This window comes from Nannospalax galili, unplaced genomic scaffold (genome assembly GCF_000622305.1).
Source record: "Nannospalax galili isolate Female #2095 unplaced genomic scaffold, S.galili_v1.0 scaffold735, whole genome shotgun sequence".
In the NCBI taxonomy this organism is placed as follows: Eukaryota; Metazoa; Chordata; class Mammalia; order Rodentia; family Spalacidae; genus Nannospalax; species Nannospalax galili.
Genome location: NW_008337053.1, coordinates 374,480 through 390,964, shown reverse-complemented (window position 1 = coordinate 390,964; position 16,485 = coordinate 374,480). Strand labels below are relative to the sequence as shown.

The 16,485-nt window shown below is 44.0% G+C and overlaps 1 protein-coding gene across 1 annotated transcript in view; it reads left to right on the top strand.

The window, feature by feature from the left end:
- Positions 1-1,731: 1,731 nt before the first annotated feature.
- Fbn1 (fibrillin 1) overlaps positions 1,732-16,485 on the top strand; it is a 223,254-nt gene continuing 208,500 nt past the window's right edge. Inside the window, exons 1-2 of the mRNA XM_008831779.3 lie at positions 1,732-1,898; positions 2,470-2,782. Of these exons, the coding sequence (XP_008830001.1) occupies positions 2,619-2,782 (164 nt within the window). The 5' untranslated portion in view covers positions 1,732-1,898; positions 2,470-2,618. The remainder of the gene's footprint in view (positions 1,899-2,469; positions 2,783-16,485) is intronic.

Genomic DNA, 16,485 nt, shown 5'->3' with positions numbered 1-16,485 from the left:
CACCTTGTGTTTCTTGGCACTTAACAATCGGGCCATTCTTTGTTTCAAGACTTCATTTTCCCATAGACTGTCTGCTGGGTGAGGAGACCATACCTCCTGCCTTGCTTACCAGTAAGCCTGGTTTGTCCATGATCCATGTGCTCAGTGACTACCTCTTAAGTGATTCCTTTAAAGCTTTTTATTACATTTAGTGTGTGTGTGTGTGTGTGTGTGTGTGTGTGTGTGTGCACATGAGCATGCCATGGCCATACTGTGGAGTTTCAGGAGTCTTTTCTTTCCTTCTGCTGTGTTGGTCCTGGTGATGGAATTTGAGTCATCGGACTTGGTGTTTGATCCACTGAGCCATCCCCCGGGCCTTGAATGAATGATTTTTTACTCAACTGAGGATGTGTGACCAAATCTCCAGTTCATGGATCTGTTAAGAGGATTTTTGAAGGTAAGACCGTAAACTAGACAACATACTTAAAGGACAGTGAATTTAAATTGTTCTATGTCTTCCACAGTTTCAGGTATCACCAAAGTGCAGTGGGTCCATCATCATGATGTGTAGTCAGTCCCACAGTTGGGATGAAGTTGAATAACTTGCCTCCATCCTATAACTTCACACCTGGGCACAAAATATTGAAAATAAGAAATATCCTCATCACACAATGCATGAGTTCTTAGAGTACTTGTTTGTGCTGAGCTTGACAGTTGTGAAGTGTGTGTGTGTATGTGTGTGTGTGTGTGTCTGTCCTCTGATTCCTGCACCCAGAGCCTAATGTGGATTCCCTAACTTCCTAACTGGAGTGCAGGCACCATTGGACATTATACATAAAAAGATGCCATAAATGCTATATACTCTGAAGTCACTGATTCAGTATTCCTGCATATTAGGGACAGGTGTGCAGTGCACGAGTGGGCAGTGTGTGTGTGTCTGTGTGTATAAATAAAATTCTTCAGGGAAACAGCCTTCTCAACTGAGGGATGGGCAAAAGGGCTTCCTGCATCCCAAAATCACAGGCCTCTGGTTCAGAATCCGATTCAGACTCTGAGTACCCCGGCTTTAGCCAGGGTGAGTGGCTTGGACCGAGCCTTGGAAGAGCCACTCAGCTCTTGGCAAGGCGTGACAAGCGGCGATACTGAAGCCCCTTTCTCTACCAGCCCATCAGCCAGCTCAGATTTGGTGGCTTGTAAAGTGCTCTGCCTGAGACTGGGGCCTGCAGTTTCTACTCCACAGGACCAGGACGACGCAGGGAGGCTGTGCAGGGAGGCACTGGCAACCGGCACAGGGCTCCTCTCCAGCCAGGGCCTCCCGGCCTCGGCGTCCAGGACGTCCAGAGCGCATTCTTGGTGCAGGTGGCAAGCTTTCCACGCCGGAGGGCTTCCTGATCACGGGAGAGGCTAATCTCTGGTCTAGACCTCCCAGCCGCAGAGAGGGCTAAACCGCTACTCCACCTCTTCCTATTCCCTCTTTCTCCACCCCAAGACGAAATATCCCAAGCTCGGCAGGACGGTTCACCTCTGCCTCCTCCCACTGCGCTAATCCTGCGAGTGAGGGAGGCCCGGAGCAGAGGCGGTGGCTGGCAAAGGGGAGTGGAAAGGGAGGATGGATGGGGCCAGGGGGTGGAGTGGGGATGAGGGGGATGTGGGAGGGGGTGTCATTTTCTTTTTCTTTCTTTCTTTTTTTTTTTTTTAAAGTATTTCTCTCGCGAGAAACCGCTGCGCGGACGATACTTGAAGAGGTGGGAAAGGAGGGGGCCGCGGGGCCGGGGCTGAGACTGTGGGTGCCGCAGGCGGACAGGCGGCCACAGCTGGGACAGCTGCGGGCGGAGCGCAGGCTAGCGGAGTGGAGCAGGCTGCTGGGACCAGACTAGGACCAGTCATCGCCGGCCGGAGCCTGAGCCGCTGCTTCTCTAGTGGGTGCAGCTGGGGTCCCGGACGTAGGTCGGGAGGCGACCGGGGCTGGAGGTCTAGTCACCGAGGCGGTTACGTCTGCGCGGAGTCGGGGGCAGGGATCGGGCAGGGGTGGGGGACTGTCCCGAGCATCCACTTCCGACTGGCCCTCCTGTACCTGACAGCTTCCTGACCCGGCTCTGGGTGCCCGGCTAAGCGTCAGATGCCGGGAGCTGGAGGTGGCGGCCGCGCTAGGGTGGCTTGGCGGAGAGCATCGGCCGGGGAGCTGGGGGTTGCAGCGCGCATCGCGCGCCATCAGTGCCATTAAAACAAAAAAGGACAGCGGGCTCGTCCCTAAGGACCTGGGGACCTCGCGGTGCTATGCAGCCGGGGCCAGGCCGCGGGTCCCGGGATCATTGCCACTGGGGGGCCTGGCTCTGCAGCCAGATGCGGATCAGACTGTCTGCACTAACCCAAAGGAACTGCGCCACGCGCAGGCGGCGCGCGGGCTGGGCTCGGGAGCTGGGACCACGGGCGTCAGCATCCCGGTGTCCTAAGTGTCTCCTCGGCCTTGGGGATTTGTCTGTGTTGCAGCTGGCTAGGGACGCCCCAAGTGGGAGCCGCAGCTGGAGGAGGCGGGAGGAGCCCGGCCCGGGAACCGGCGACGCGAGAGCGGGACCCCGCGGTGCGGGGCGCTGTGGGGCGCAGCGGCGGCCGCAGAGCGAGTGAGAGGCGGCGGCACCATGCGGCGAGACGGGCTGCTGGAGGTCGCGCTGGGGTTCAGCATGCTCCTAGCATCCTACACGAGCCACGGGGCGGATGCCAATCTGGAGGCTGGGAATGTGAAGGAAACCAGAGCCAACCGGGCCAAGAGAAGAGGCGGCGGAGGACACGATGCGCTTAAAGGGTAATGGAAGCGGTCAGCTTTGGTGTGCTTCCTCTCTCCCTTCTCTCAAGTTTAAGACACAGCGCAACTGACAGGGCCGATCTGGAAGGTAGAGGGACCCTTGGGGAGACCTCCTGAGGGCAACCTAGAGGTGCATCCTCACCTCTTTTGGGGCTAGTTCACCCTGCCCCTGCCTGTGCAGGATGCCCTCTCCAGAGGAGAGGTCTTGCGGAGGGAATCCGGGCGGGCCGTTGTTGAAACGCCGATCTGGAAGGTAGAGGGACCCTTGGGGAGACCTCCTGAGGGCAACCTAAAGGTGCATCCTCACCTCTTTTGGGGCTAGTTCGCCCTGCCCCTGCCTGTGCAGAGGAGAGGTCCTGCGGAGGGAATCCGGGCAGGCCGTTGTTGAAAGTAATTTGGGGAGGCGAGAAGGGTTCACTGAGGAAGAAGAGGAGGAGTCCATCCCCTTTCTCTGCATACCAATTCCCCTGTGTTCAGGGGAAAGTACTTTACTTGTAGGCATCTGCCCATTGAAAGAGAATGAGGAAGGGAGATGACAGAGGAGATGCGTGCTTAAGAGGTGGCCTTCTTGTAAGTTGTGCTTATTAAAATCAGGGCCATCCTCCCTTTCAGATGTCCATACCGGAAGCAGAGCAGAACAGTTTCTGAGAACTAGTGTCTGGGTTGCCGTGGGGCGCTGCATGTCCTTGCCAGGGCAATGTCGCCGTGGCTGGCCTTATGAGGATGTTAACAATGTTGTGTGTCTACTTGCAACACCTTCCACCAGCTTCCCATGCCCTTGATGTTTCAGCAGGAAAGATTTAAATTAGGCAGGTTGGCTGTCTAAGGGTTGCCAGTTTCCTGATTGAAAGAGAGTTCTTTTAAGACATTTGAAAAGGGAAGTGTCTGAGATTAAGCTTAAGCCTCCATAGAAACAGTAGGATGAAATAAAGGGCCACTCTTACCTCCTTGGAGGAGCCTGCCAAGTGATTCTAGACTATCAATATAGCTTATGCCCTGGGAGACACTGGATAGTCTTCTGTTGTGGGCTGTTTTGTGTCTATGTATTGAAAGGTGTTTTCACAGCTTCTAGACAACATGCAAAAGTGCAGTACATGGAAGTTTTTGAGTACCTGTCTGGATAAGGGAGCAGATGGGTGTCAGAGGTAAGCACTTATAAGGGCTGTGGCAAAATAGGTGTGATTTTCTGACCCCAGAAAATAGTTATGACTCAGTTCTATCTAGACCTTAGTGGCCAATAAACCCAGGATTCCAACAACATTGGAAATAAAAGTTGCTGATTCCCACCGAGCAGCAGACAACTGTTGCTCTATGTACAACGCACATCGAGAGTTTGTAAATGGGCTGAAACTCTCATTTTCGTATGTTCTCAGGACTTCATTTGCTGCAGGCTTTTTTTCAAAGATGTATTTCTACTGTACAATATATATTTTCTAAGACAGGGTCTTCTTGTATCCCCAAATGGCCTGGAACTCAGTATGTAGAACAGGCTGGCCTCTATCTCACAGAGATCTGCCTGCTTCTGCCTCTTGAGTGCTGGGATTAAAGGTGTGGGTCACCACACCCAGCTTTGCTGAACAATATCATCTTAATATGTATCCTGATGGCATTGCTCATATATGTGTTTGTCTGAGAGCGTAAGAGACATTAGATCTGGCCAGACATTTGTCTCACTTTCTTATATTTCTGTCATCAACCGGCATGCCTCCTTGGGAGGCACCCAATCTGAAAACAGAGAATAAGCTTTCCTCTCTTGCTTAACAGAACACCACACTTTTACTCGAACCGGTGCTTATTTTGGTTGGGTTTGCATTTGTTTACGATTGTAGAGAGTTGCCTCTCAATATTTTTCTTGGTATTTTATCTCTAACAGATCCTATCCCATTGCAGGTTTTATAAAGCCTTTTTAAAACAGTATTAATAGAACAGTAATTATGAGGGCTTCTAATTCTCATGTTATCCATAAGGTTTACTCTCTCTATGTCTGTGTATAGATGGGGTTGAAAATGTAAGCATATACAATTAAAAGTGTTTCCTTCCTACTTTTCAGATACTTTTCCTAATGTCTTTTCCTAAATAATAGGCATATGTACCTCTTCATATATGTACCACACATATGCATGTAAACCTATATACATGAACATATACATATGTATATTTTTAATACATGGATATGCTATATATAAACTGTATTCATATGTTAGCTCATGTGTTCTCTTGGTGTATAAAATTTCACAGTGTGGTTGAACAGTTCCCAAATGATGGTTCTTTAAGTTAAATTAAATGTTTTGTATTGCCGACATTCCTACATGTATATACATAAACTTCTATGTGGAATGGGCAATGCAAGCAGAATTGCTGGGTCGAAGTTTTCCCAAAGATTTTAAACAGACACTCATTTTGATGCTGACTTTGAAACATGCTGTCTCTGCTCACATTCCACTCTCCCATGAATGAGTCTTTCGGCCATGCCCTCTGTGTAAGTCATCAGCAAGAGCTGCTATGCATTAGTTTTCCAGTTACAGCTTAAAGTTTCTATTTTTGCTCATTAAAGTATTATCCACTTCAAAACTAACCTCTGACTAAGGTAACCCCTGCTCCCTATTTTGGTGGAAATGCCAGTTTCTGAAGTGAAGGTGGTTTGTAGCCCCTGCAGCTGTCAGTTGTGAGGCAGTGTTGGGGCTGACAGCTCCTCAGCTTTGTGTGATGTGCACTGTCTAATCTCCCACAAGCATTGCCTTCTGGGTTTTGTGTGATGTGCGGGAGTGAGGCTTCAGACCTGTGTTCTTTTCCTGTCAGCTCCTCCTTCACAAAGTGGAGCTGCCTGTCTTTCCCTCACTAGCTTGTCCTCTCCTGCCATCCTGTTATAGGTGTTTCTTTCTTTTTTCCTTTTTCACTGGGCAGAAGAAGTTGTGCCACTGTGGAAATGTAAGTGTCCTCAAATTTCTGCCCAGCTTTTTCTGTGTTTTCTTAGAGTAAATTGCTAGTTTCTGCTCTTATAGGATTTTTTTTTTTTAGAGGGAATCAGTGTGGCCCCCAGTCACTCAGCAAAAATTGTGTTTGCCTTCATTTTCAGGTGCAATTCTGCAAGTTTATTTTTACACTGTGTGTGTGTGTGCGTGCGTGTGTGCGTGTGTGTGTCTCTGTGTGTGTGTGTGTGTTTATGTAGGTCAAAGGACAATTTGTAGACACTTTACCCACTAAGCTGTCCCCCTGGCCCAAATTTTGCAAGCTTAAAAAACATTTTCAAATTATATATATAGTAGTTTTCCTTTGCGTGGACATTGCTTAAGTTAGGTGAAATGACTCAATGAGAAATAATAGTCCTAACTTTGTGTTTTAGTTCACAAGAATTTTCTTATCTAAATTCTAACTTTGTGATTAGGCAAAAATGGAAGAAGCTCACTCTAACACACACACGGCCACAGACAGACAGACAGACAGACAGACACACACACACACAGAGACAGAGAGAGAAACAGAGAGAGAGATGAGACAGAGAGAGACACAGAGAGAGAGAGAGAGAGAGAGAGAGAGACAGAGAGAGTTCAAAACCAACTTGAGTTCAACAGCAGTGGTTATCATAGTCTTTATTTATGATTGCCTTATTGCTTTAGCGCCCAAATAAGGAAATATTGCAGTTTCATTTCAAAGGGAAGCATTCCTTAAAGTGAGACTCCTTTTTCCCAGTCTCTACTAATAGGGAACGAGCCTTGTGTCCTTATTGATAGTTCACAGGTTGACAGCTGACAGGCACAGGAGCCTGGTTGTGGTTCTCACGGTTTGTCTCCTTGTTCTTTGTTCCTTTTGGTCTTTGTTTATTTATGTTTTCACAGGTCTTGTTACCAGAAAAACACACACAGGATAGTTCATACCCAGGGTAGATTATGTGATGGCAAACTCCAGGGATTAATTACACAGAAGTCTGTTATTAAAATAAAATGCTTCAATGGGAAGCACAGAAATGTTATGTGGGCTTTATCAAGCCCATTTTACTTTACAAAGATGACTTTAAGGCTTCATCTGAAGTCAGATAGACTAATGATTAAACATGGGGAAAGACTCTGACAGTGATCCAGTTTGTTTTTGCATTCGTTGAAAAGAGTAAGCTAAAATATTGGAACACAATTAAAAAAAAAAGATTTTCTTAAGTAGAAATTTTCTGTAATTCCACATTTAAAAAAAGATGAGATGTTTATGTGACTTTTGTAGCCTTTAGAGCATTTGATCATTTATAGAAATAAATTGAGTTGTTGATAATATAAATGAATGTACATCAGCCTACAGTAAAATGATGTGAGGCCTGAACTGAATGAGTTCCAGCATATCTTCAAGTTTATTTGGAATAAAAAATGTATCTTATTTATTTTTATTTTATGTATATGAGTGTTTTGCCTGCATGCATACATATAAATGTACCCGTGCATGCAATGCTCACAGAAGCTAGAAGAGGGCATTGGATCCCCTAGAACTGGAGTTATGGACAGTTGTTAACCACTGTGTGGGTGCTGGGAATTGAACCCAGGTCCTCTGCAAGAGCAGCCAGTGCTTTTAACTGCTGAGCTATCTCTCTCTAGACTCCCTTATTTGGGATTTTAAGTAATATTGAAATATTCCTTTGTTTAAAAATTGTAGTATTGCCAGGTGAGATGGCCTATGCCTTTAATCCCAGTACTTGGGGGGCAGAGGCAGGCAGATCTCTGTGAGCTAGAGGCCAGCCTTGTCTATATAGTGAGTTCCAGGCCAGATGTAGCTACAGGGAGACCCTGTCTCAAAAAAGAGAACTTGTAGTATTATACTAATGACTCAAACAAAATGTTAAATAAGGTATTCATTCAAAAACTATCAAATAATTTACCTAGACAATCTGAGAATTTTAGCTTTGGTTTTTCAGTGTGAACATTTTTTTGAAAGACAAAAACTATTTTAACAATGTCTTTGATTCTAGACACTGCCCAGCAAATTGGCTTACTTTAACAACTTAAATTTTTTGCCATGAAATTCGTTGAGAAAGCTGGCCTAAAAAAATGTATCAAGCCTGACACAGAAGGTGTGTGAGGATTTAGTGTTTTGTGATTTTTAAACTTGGTTTTCTTTTGTGTAAGTGTTCATATGTGTGTTGGCACACTTGCATGGGGTGCATGAGCACACGTATATGGAAGGCCAGAGATCTCCCTCAGTGTCATTTCCCAATAGCCATCCGATAGCCTTGTCTTCTGAAACAGGGTCTCTCCCTGGACTCCTTGATTAGGCGAGACTGACTGGTGAACAAGCCCCAGGGATCTCCCTGTCTTCTGCCTCTGAAGAACTGGGAACACAAGTGTGTACCTCATCTAGCTTCTTCTGTGGATGCTAAGAATTGAACTGCCATCCTCGTCCTTGTGCAGCAGGGGTTTTACCCACTGAGCCATCTCCCCAGTCCCTAAACCTGATTCACTTTCCCATTAGTTTGTCAGCTCATCAAAAACAAGAGTTCTGTCACAGACGTCGTGCTACTAACATAATTAACTGAGTTTCAAAGAGTTCATTAATTCTGGAAACACTGATTGAATACCAATTTTTACTCAGTTATGTGGGATGCCAGAGGCATATAACTCACAGTTTGGAGGGGCTTAACCATTAAAAGAAGATTGGAAATCAGGAGCTAGGTAGGGTTCAGCAGAAAAGCAGCAGGAGGCTTGTAGTCTGGTGTTAGGTGAAAAGAAACATGGATGCTCCCAACTTGATAGAGTTATGCCCTGATTAAGGCTGCCAAGCATTTTTGAGAGAGTGTGTTGACTATCTTAGGGAAAAGATCAAACTTCAAAATGTGCAGTATGGTTTCTATTGAGTATGTATTTACTTTACATTATTAGTTAATAAAAACAGTATAGCACTAGTCAGTGAATCAGGACCTCTGTAATAGCCGTTGTAAGTAGTGTTAGCTTTAGCACGTAATACTCAGATGACATTCATGTAGCAGGCACTGCTCTATGCATTCTATTATAGTAGTCCATTAATCCTCACAGTATCTAATGAGACAGGTCATTTTATTCATTCTTTTTGACAAGCGTTGAATGCTGAGGTATGTAGAGGTTAAGTTCTAAAGACAAAAATCTTAATATTAGAAGTTCTGTCTTTATTAATTTTAATTATGGTTTCTCAGCCTACTGAACAAAAGCTCAGGACTAAAATATTGGTAAAATTTCACTTAAAATGTCTAATATTCTTTAGTATTAGTTCACAAATCCTAAGTATAGTTAATTATATATTACTATTTAGTTAAATATCTTTTCTATCATTTCAACAAGACATTAATAAAACAGACTCATAAAATGTCAGAACCAGCAGGAACCTTGGATGGTACATGCATTATATTTTAATATTAGAGCTTGTCTTTTTACTAAGAAGGCAGATAACCATTGTAGGCATGCCTTCTATGTTGCCCAGGCTCTGAGCAGAGGGTATTGTCAGTTATATCACCCAGAATCTCTTGTTTACATATTCCACATAAAAAGTGTCTCTCAGTAGAGTTAGGCAACACATGTCTCTTTCCACCAGAAATGGATATGTATCTTACATTCACACTGGTAAAAATGAATTATTCCGTTCTTTTATTTTTTTTTTTTTGCCTTGCCTGCCTGTGAGCTCAGAGCCAATTATTTTTTTACATTAAATTGTAGTAATTATGGTTAAAATATCAAGCTTTGATGTGTCCATTATGATTGCACCTTAATACTGTTAATTCCTTAGTACATAACTCCTTATGAGGGAGATGAAACTTCTTTGCACACTTAACAGGCAGAAAAAAAATGAAGGGTGTAGCATTTCAGTAATTACTCCAGGGAAATAAACCAGAGTTAGGAAATGTGGCTTCATAGAACTTTTAACTTAATAGTTAGTTGCTTCTCAGTTAAATAAAATTTTATAGCCGGTAAATTTTGTTCTTCAATATTCTTGATAGCTTATTTTCCCCCAGACTTTTCTGCTGTGGGGGAAACTCAGCATTTGTTGAAGGCATATCCTCTTACAGGCCAACAGAAGCATTGTGGGAAAGGGATTAGTCAGAAAAGACATCACAGTAAAAGTCAATTGAATTTGCAAGCTGAAGACCAAGCTGTTTTTGAAAATTAACTTTTGTTAAAGCAAAGCCCCGCCTGTTTATGTATATGTTATCTGTGGTTGCTTGTATTCTTGAGGTTGAGTGAGGCAGTTGTGACAGAGGTGATACAGTCTCTGCATAACAGAAGTATTTGCTACTTGGCTTTTTACAGAAATAGTTCAATGGCCACTGAAGAGTGCAATAAAGCGTATGTGTACCAGAGCCAAGAACTCTCTGAAGGTAGAGATCTCATGTGTTTTATTACTAACAATTCTTAGGAATTGGGCATGAGGTTGGTGTCAGTAGATGATTGTGAATAGTCAGATGGTGATATTTTATTGGGCAAAGTTAATTGTATGTATTCAAACTTGGAGGAAACGGAGGAGAGACAAAGAAAAAGGTACTAAGTAAAGGAGATTTGAAGTATTGGGCACAGTGGGCGGGGTTTGTTCTGCATGGCTCTGAACTGGTGCTGTTCAGTACTGTCTTTAAGATGACTGTCACTGAAGTTGTGTAGTTTGCCGCAGCCTTGTGAGCCTACACATAGAAAGTAATGCTGTTAGGGACAGGAGAGGGACTAACGGAAACATTACATTCCTTCCTGATTTTTGTGAAAAATAAGGATGTCACTGGGTGATATGCTTGATCCCAGCACTCAAAGCAGATAGAGGCACTGTGGGTTTGAGGCCTGCCTCGTCTATGTAGATGTAGCCAGGGCTACATAGTGAAACCCTGTCTCAAGGAACAAATGCACAGCTATGAATAGATTCTAAGATAGCAATAGGATCAGACCCTTGTTACAGGGGTAGTGATGTAAAAGCTGTGTGGTTAGAGTAGGAAGACTAGAGGTGGGGACACTTAGGGGGCGAATATGGGTGTCAGTGAGAGGGCATGGTGGTCTGAGCAAAGGCAGGGGAGTTGGTGAGGAAGAAGAAGCCCAGGTGGCACCTGTCGTGACATGGGTAGCATAGGTAGCACAACTGAGCTGTTGGTTGTGGAGACAAAGGAGGAGCCACATCTAGAATGCTCCAACCTTCTTATAAACGAAAATGTCCCATTCGGGAAGACACAATAGCACCATTCCTCAGAAAACAAAGGGGAACGAGGCTACTCTTAGGCTGCCTGCTACGCTGAGGCAGTGGCTTTCACTTGCCAGTATTCTGGTTGTCTTTTTGCTATGTAACCTTTCTAAACTTAGTGGCATAAACTGTCTTATGACTTCTCAAATCTGTGGGTCAGGAATTAAGGCAGAGAATCTTGTCTCTGCTCCTCACAGTGTCTCTTGGGTGAGGTGATGCCCTGACTTTTTTTACATAAATGCGGTGCCTGCCATCCTGTTTCCTTTGATATAGTTTATCTAAATAATGGGTGGATGAGAGAAATAAAGAAGTGAAGAAAAGAGACATTTGTCTGGCTCTGTTGAGGGTCTCTCAGCTTTTAAGTCTCTCTCATGTAATCTCCTGCCTAGGACTGCCCCTTGGGATGGTGCCCTTGAACATGTTTTTGTAAATGGGCAAACAGTCCCATATGCAGTCACTTGAATGGCTGCGGGCTGGGCTGGGCTTGAATGAACTCCTGTACTCTGTGTTGACCAGGCTCCTCCTAATGAAAGTTTCTCTTTGTGATGGTCTCAGATCATCTTCTTCTCATGGCCTTTCTGCATGATCACCCTGGAAGCAAAGCCAGGCTTTTTACATGGTGGTTCTGGATCTCCCATGAGCATGAACGTGGAAGCTACCAGACTATCTTCAAACTTAGCCTGAAATGATATGACCTTGTAATCCACACAATAGCAGGCTTTGCCTAGATTCAAAGCCTGGACTCCCATGTGAGGAGCAGTGTGGCTCTGCAGAGTGAGAAGGAAGTGTTGTGGCCGTCACTGGAGACCGATAGTGGAGTTAAGCAATGGGTCTTTGAGAGGGATAATCCAGTATTTTATATTTTAATTTTAGCTTGATCTAGTTTGATTGGCTTTGTTCTCCACTTAGGATGCTTAATTGTATTTTGCTGCTGTGACTTTAGAATAAAAATACTCCATGAATAATGTGCCAGCATGGTTCTCTTGGGTCAGTGTTGAGAGCAGTGGTCTCAATTTACCCACAGCTCCACTTTTAAAGCACTTATGGCCATCAGAAATAAGATCACAGTTGCTAATGAGCTTGTGTATTTTATTTACATTATAAGCATTATAAAACACGAAACTTTTTTCCTTTAGTTTTTGAGAAATTTGGTGAAAACTTTAATGCACAATCACTCTATTAACTTACATAATTAACATGTTTGGCCTTCCTTCTGTATGGAATCTCTATTCAGCCTCATTTTTGTAGTCTGCTGGTATAATCCACCCCATTTTGTTTTGTTTTGTGTTTGAAATAAGGGATTGTAAATAATAACCAAGACTAGGTATGCATTTGCCAATAGAACTGATGTTGTTAAGGAGCTGAGCTATATTGTGTTTGTCCTAAATGGAGTAACCATTTGAGCAGAAGAGGGGAAGGAAGGATCCCTGTCTTTACTGTTTTCAGCCAGAAATGTAGTCGAGACAGCAAGCAGGCAGAGTGGGAGGACGGCTCCCTTCCACAGGGGATTTGGGCCAGTGTTTAGAAGGGTTGGGAATTCCTAGACCATCAGTCATACTTACATTCAAATATACACATCTAAGTCCAAATATAGTACAGCCATTTCATGACACTGGTGTCGGGAGACAGGATTTATGTCAGCCCTATGGATACACTTGGTCTGTTCTTAAATTTTATGGTTTTGAACTGAAATATGACAATATCTAAATCAATAGAGACTATTCCAAGAGCGGAGAGTTTACTCAGCTGTTAAGCACTGCTGGCTGTTCTTACAGAAGACCTGGGTTCAGTTCCTAGCACCCACACGGCAGCTAACAACGAACAATAAAGCCGGTACCGGGTATCTGATGCTCTCTTCTGGCCTCTGTGGGCATTGCATGCACAAGTATACTTAATATGCAGGCAAAACACTCATATGCATAAAATATAAATAAATAAAAATTTTAAAGGAGATTGTTGCAGAGATAGTTTTATTTTTAACTTATTGTCCTTTTCATCCTCCTCACCTTCTCCCCTCTATGCCTCTTCCCTATTGCTTTTTGTAGACAAGTTGTCACTCTGTAGGCCTGGCTGCTCTTGAACTCATGATCCTCCAGCTTTAGCTTCTCCTGTGCTGAGCTGAGAGTGGGGACAAGCTCTAATGTTCTGAGGAAGCCCCAAAACAGCAAAACAGAAGCACTGGCAACCGCAAGCCACCCAGTGCTGGGGTTACAGATGCAGGCCACCGAGCCCAGCCACCCGGTGCTGGGGTTACAGATGCAGGCCACTGAGCCCAGCCACCAGGTGCTGGGGTTACAGATGCAGGCCACTGAGCCCAGCTCTACCTTTTCTTTCTTTTTCCACCACCATCCACATAATCATTATTGTATCATTTTCTTGTCTTTTTAAAAGTAGCTTCACAACTTTAGCTACAGATAAAATAGGGTGAATTAGGTAATATTAGTGTCAAAACATCAAGAAAAATAAATATATTCTAAGTAAAATATAAGCCTACTTACCTTAGAGAGTTGGAATCTTCCAGAAGAAAAGAATAAGGTTTTTGTTAGAGGAGAGAGAGGGAAAGCAGAGGGAGGCTGGAGGAGAAAGCAGGGAGAATGTTCTGAAGTGAGAGTAATTTTAGTTGTGTTCAGGGCCTGCACAGAGCAGAAGCTGAGTTTTGACGGGTACTGATGGCTGCTTCCTCACCCCTGGAAGTGACCTGTGGCCTTCAGCCTCTTTGGGATCAGAGTGCTTCTCAAGACCAGTCAGCACATGACAGAAAAGATTCAGAGGAATGCAATGGGAAAAGTGGTTCATCCATCATTTACTGTGCTCCTGTGGGTATGGTACTGTGTAATAGTACCGCAGGTGACGTTTGTGTCTACAGTTTCCTGGATCCTTTCAGTGCTAACAGATTTGTATCTTTGTGAATACATTTTAAAGGCTCTTCTTAGTGGTATTAGTGAAATATATATGTATGTGTGAGAGAGGGAATGTGAGCGAGACTCTAGATCTCTGTCTCTCTCTGCCCCCCCGCCCCCCATAGAAAATAAAGGCACATCTCGACTCAGATCTTCCACAGGGAGACAATTCATCTTTTCAAAAACATTGTAAATGAATTATAGTGAAACGGATTTTAGAAGTTTTTAGATGTTAATCAAGACTCAGAGATGGGCCATTAAAAAGTGTTCCTGATACTTATTTTCTTCTTTATAACTGTGAAAGTCACATCATATGGTAACAGAGCTTCTTTAAGTGGAAACATGGTGTTGGCCTCTTTGTGTTCATACATGGAGAGTTGACTGGTATCTGCAAGTCTTCCACTATGCTTGGTATGAGCAAACTTCTGACGGAGTGTAAACATGATCTTTCTTTCTCTCTCAGTCCCTCTCTCTCTCTCTCTCTCTCTCTCTCTCTCTCTCTCTCTCGATAGGATCTTACTATGTAGAACTGGCTGGCCTAGAACTTACTATGTAGTCCAGGTTGGCCTTCAACCTGCCAGCCAGCCCCTTGCCTCTGCCCCCCAAGTGCTGGGATGGCAAGCATGTGCCACTACGCCCAACTCTGATGTTTTTCTTTTTCTTATTTTTTTTTTCTCTTAGGCAGAGTGTTCAACCTCTCAACAGTTGACCCTTGGTGGGGGAGTACTGTGAAGCAGTTTTCAGACTTGTGCTTCTACCTGGCTGTCCATGGAAACCTCCAGATTAGGTGGACTTGGGAGGGATGTGGGCTTTCCAAAGGAGCTCATTCTAGAAGAGTATCAGGGTGTGTGTGGCAGGGGGCGTTGAATAAAAGAAAAATGGAAGAGCCTCTCTGGGAGTCTAAAGGAGTAATTCACCCCCTTGCCCCACCACCCTGGCATGGGCTAAGGCAATAGTGGATTGTAATTAAGCATAGTCTTTTATTTTATAATTTGAGGATTCAGTTATTCAAGCTACTGATCCACATGTGATAAGCCTGCCAAGATGAAAACATTTTCTTGAATTCTTACATTTTCTCTGTATCTTCTCCTCCATAATTTTGTAGAACATCTACTTAATTTTAATGACTGTTATTTATTGAGCATTAACTCTATTTGAATAGGACTGAATACTTAATTCTTGGAATAAATATACATCTCTCTCTTTTTAAAAATTTGTTTTTATTGAATTTTTATGTGTATTTCATATGGAACATCTCAATCAGTCTTAATCATCTTTATACCCCTTTCCCCACTGGCACCCTCCCATAACCCCCACCACTGTAATTCATACATTCTGTCATTTGTCTTAAGGCCTATTGTGTCAAGTTAGTGTCCCTAGATGTTCCTCAGTGCAAGTTCATCTACTGAGGTCTAGTCAGCTTATCTAGAGTCCCTCGCTTTAGGAAGATCAGCTCTTCCTCACCCAGCAGTAATCAGTTGCCAATATTTCTTCAGCTAAGATTGGGGTCTGCTGTTCATTTTCCCAATTCTATGCTGGTTTTTGTCTGCTTAAGTTTGTATGGGACTCGTGTACGCTGACACCGTTGCTGTAATATGAGCAGGGTCCCAGGAGCTTGTAGAACTCTTATTTCCATATGCACTGCCTCCCTGGCTCTTATAGTCTTTCCACCTTCTCTTCTACAATGGTCCCTCAGCCCTGTCCAAGAACCAGCACTCTGCAGACTCTTAATCGCTATGCTTTGGCCATTTGTGACCTTTTATGTTAAATGAGGGAGCTTCATTAATGAGAGTTGAGAGATTCATTAGTGACCTCTTTACTCCTGTTCTATATTCTGTGAGTCTTAGGTACAGAGGTTGCATTGCAGATGTGTCACTTAGGCCTGGGTACTTCATAGACAATGTCTGTGTGTGACCAGTGTCACCACAGTGTCAACACAGATGGAGTGTTTTGCACTCCATCTAGTGCAAAACAATAAACACACATCTCAAACCTATTGATATTACCTTTACTTCCTACTGATTCTAGGCAGAACTTCCATTTAGAATACCTTTCTCTTTGCTGATGGGTTAATGTCAGTCATGATGTAGACAAGTGTCTGGCAAAGGAAGACGTTGTACACCCTTCAAGTCCACACATAGTTTTTAATCTTTCATGGATTGCTGCTATTTCACACCCTAGAGTTTAGGCTGCTGACCTCAAGTTTGCAAATTTTATATCCCATTACCACCCTGTGAGCTCTGTACTCCCCAGGGCCACATAGTTGACGTTTTAAGCTGGAATCTGAGAAAGTGTCTGAACATTTCCTGAAGAGTTGGCTAGGAGTGATTTGGCAGTTCAGTCATAAAAACCCAGAGCTAGTGGCTGGGGGATATGCTATAATTACCTCACACTATTTCCTATTCAAGCCCAGTTGTGGGTAATGGGGTAGAGCATTATTGCTTGTGGGACTGTATTTTAAAAGAAAGAGGATTCATTTTCAATGAACACTAATAACCACTGGCTGTATTTTCAGGGAGGCTTGGAAATGTGAGGATGGACATGCTTGGGGTCAAATCCTGGCTCCACCACCTACTGGGAAGAAACCTCAGACAAGTGGCTCGACCTCTTTAAGCCTCATTTATTCACTTGTAAACAAGATTA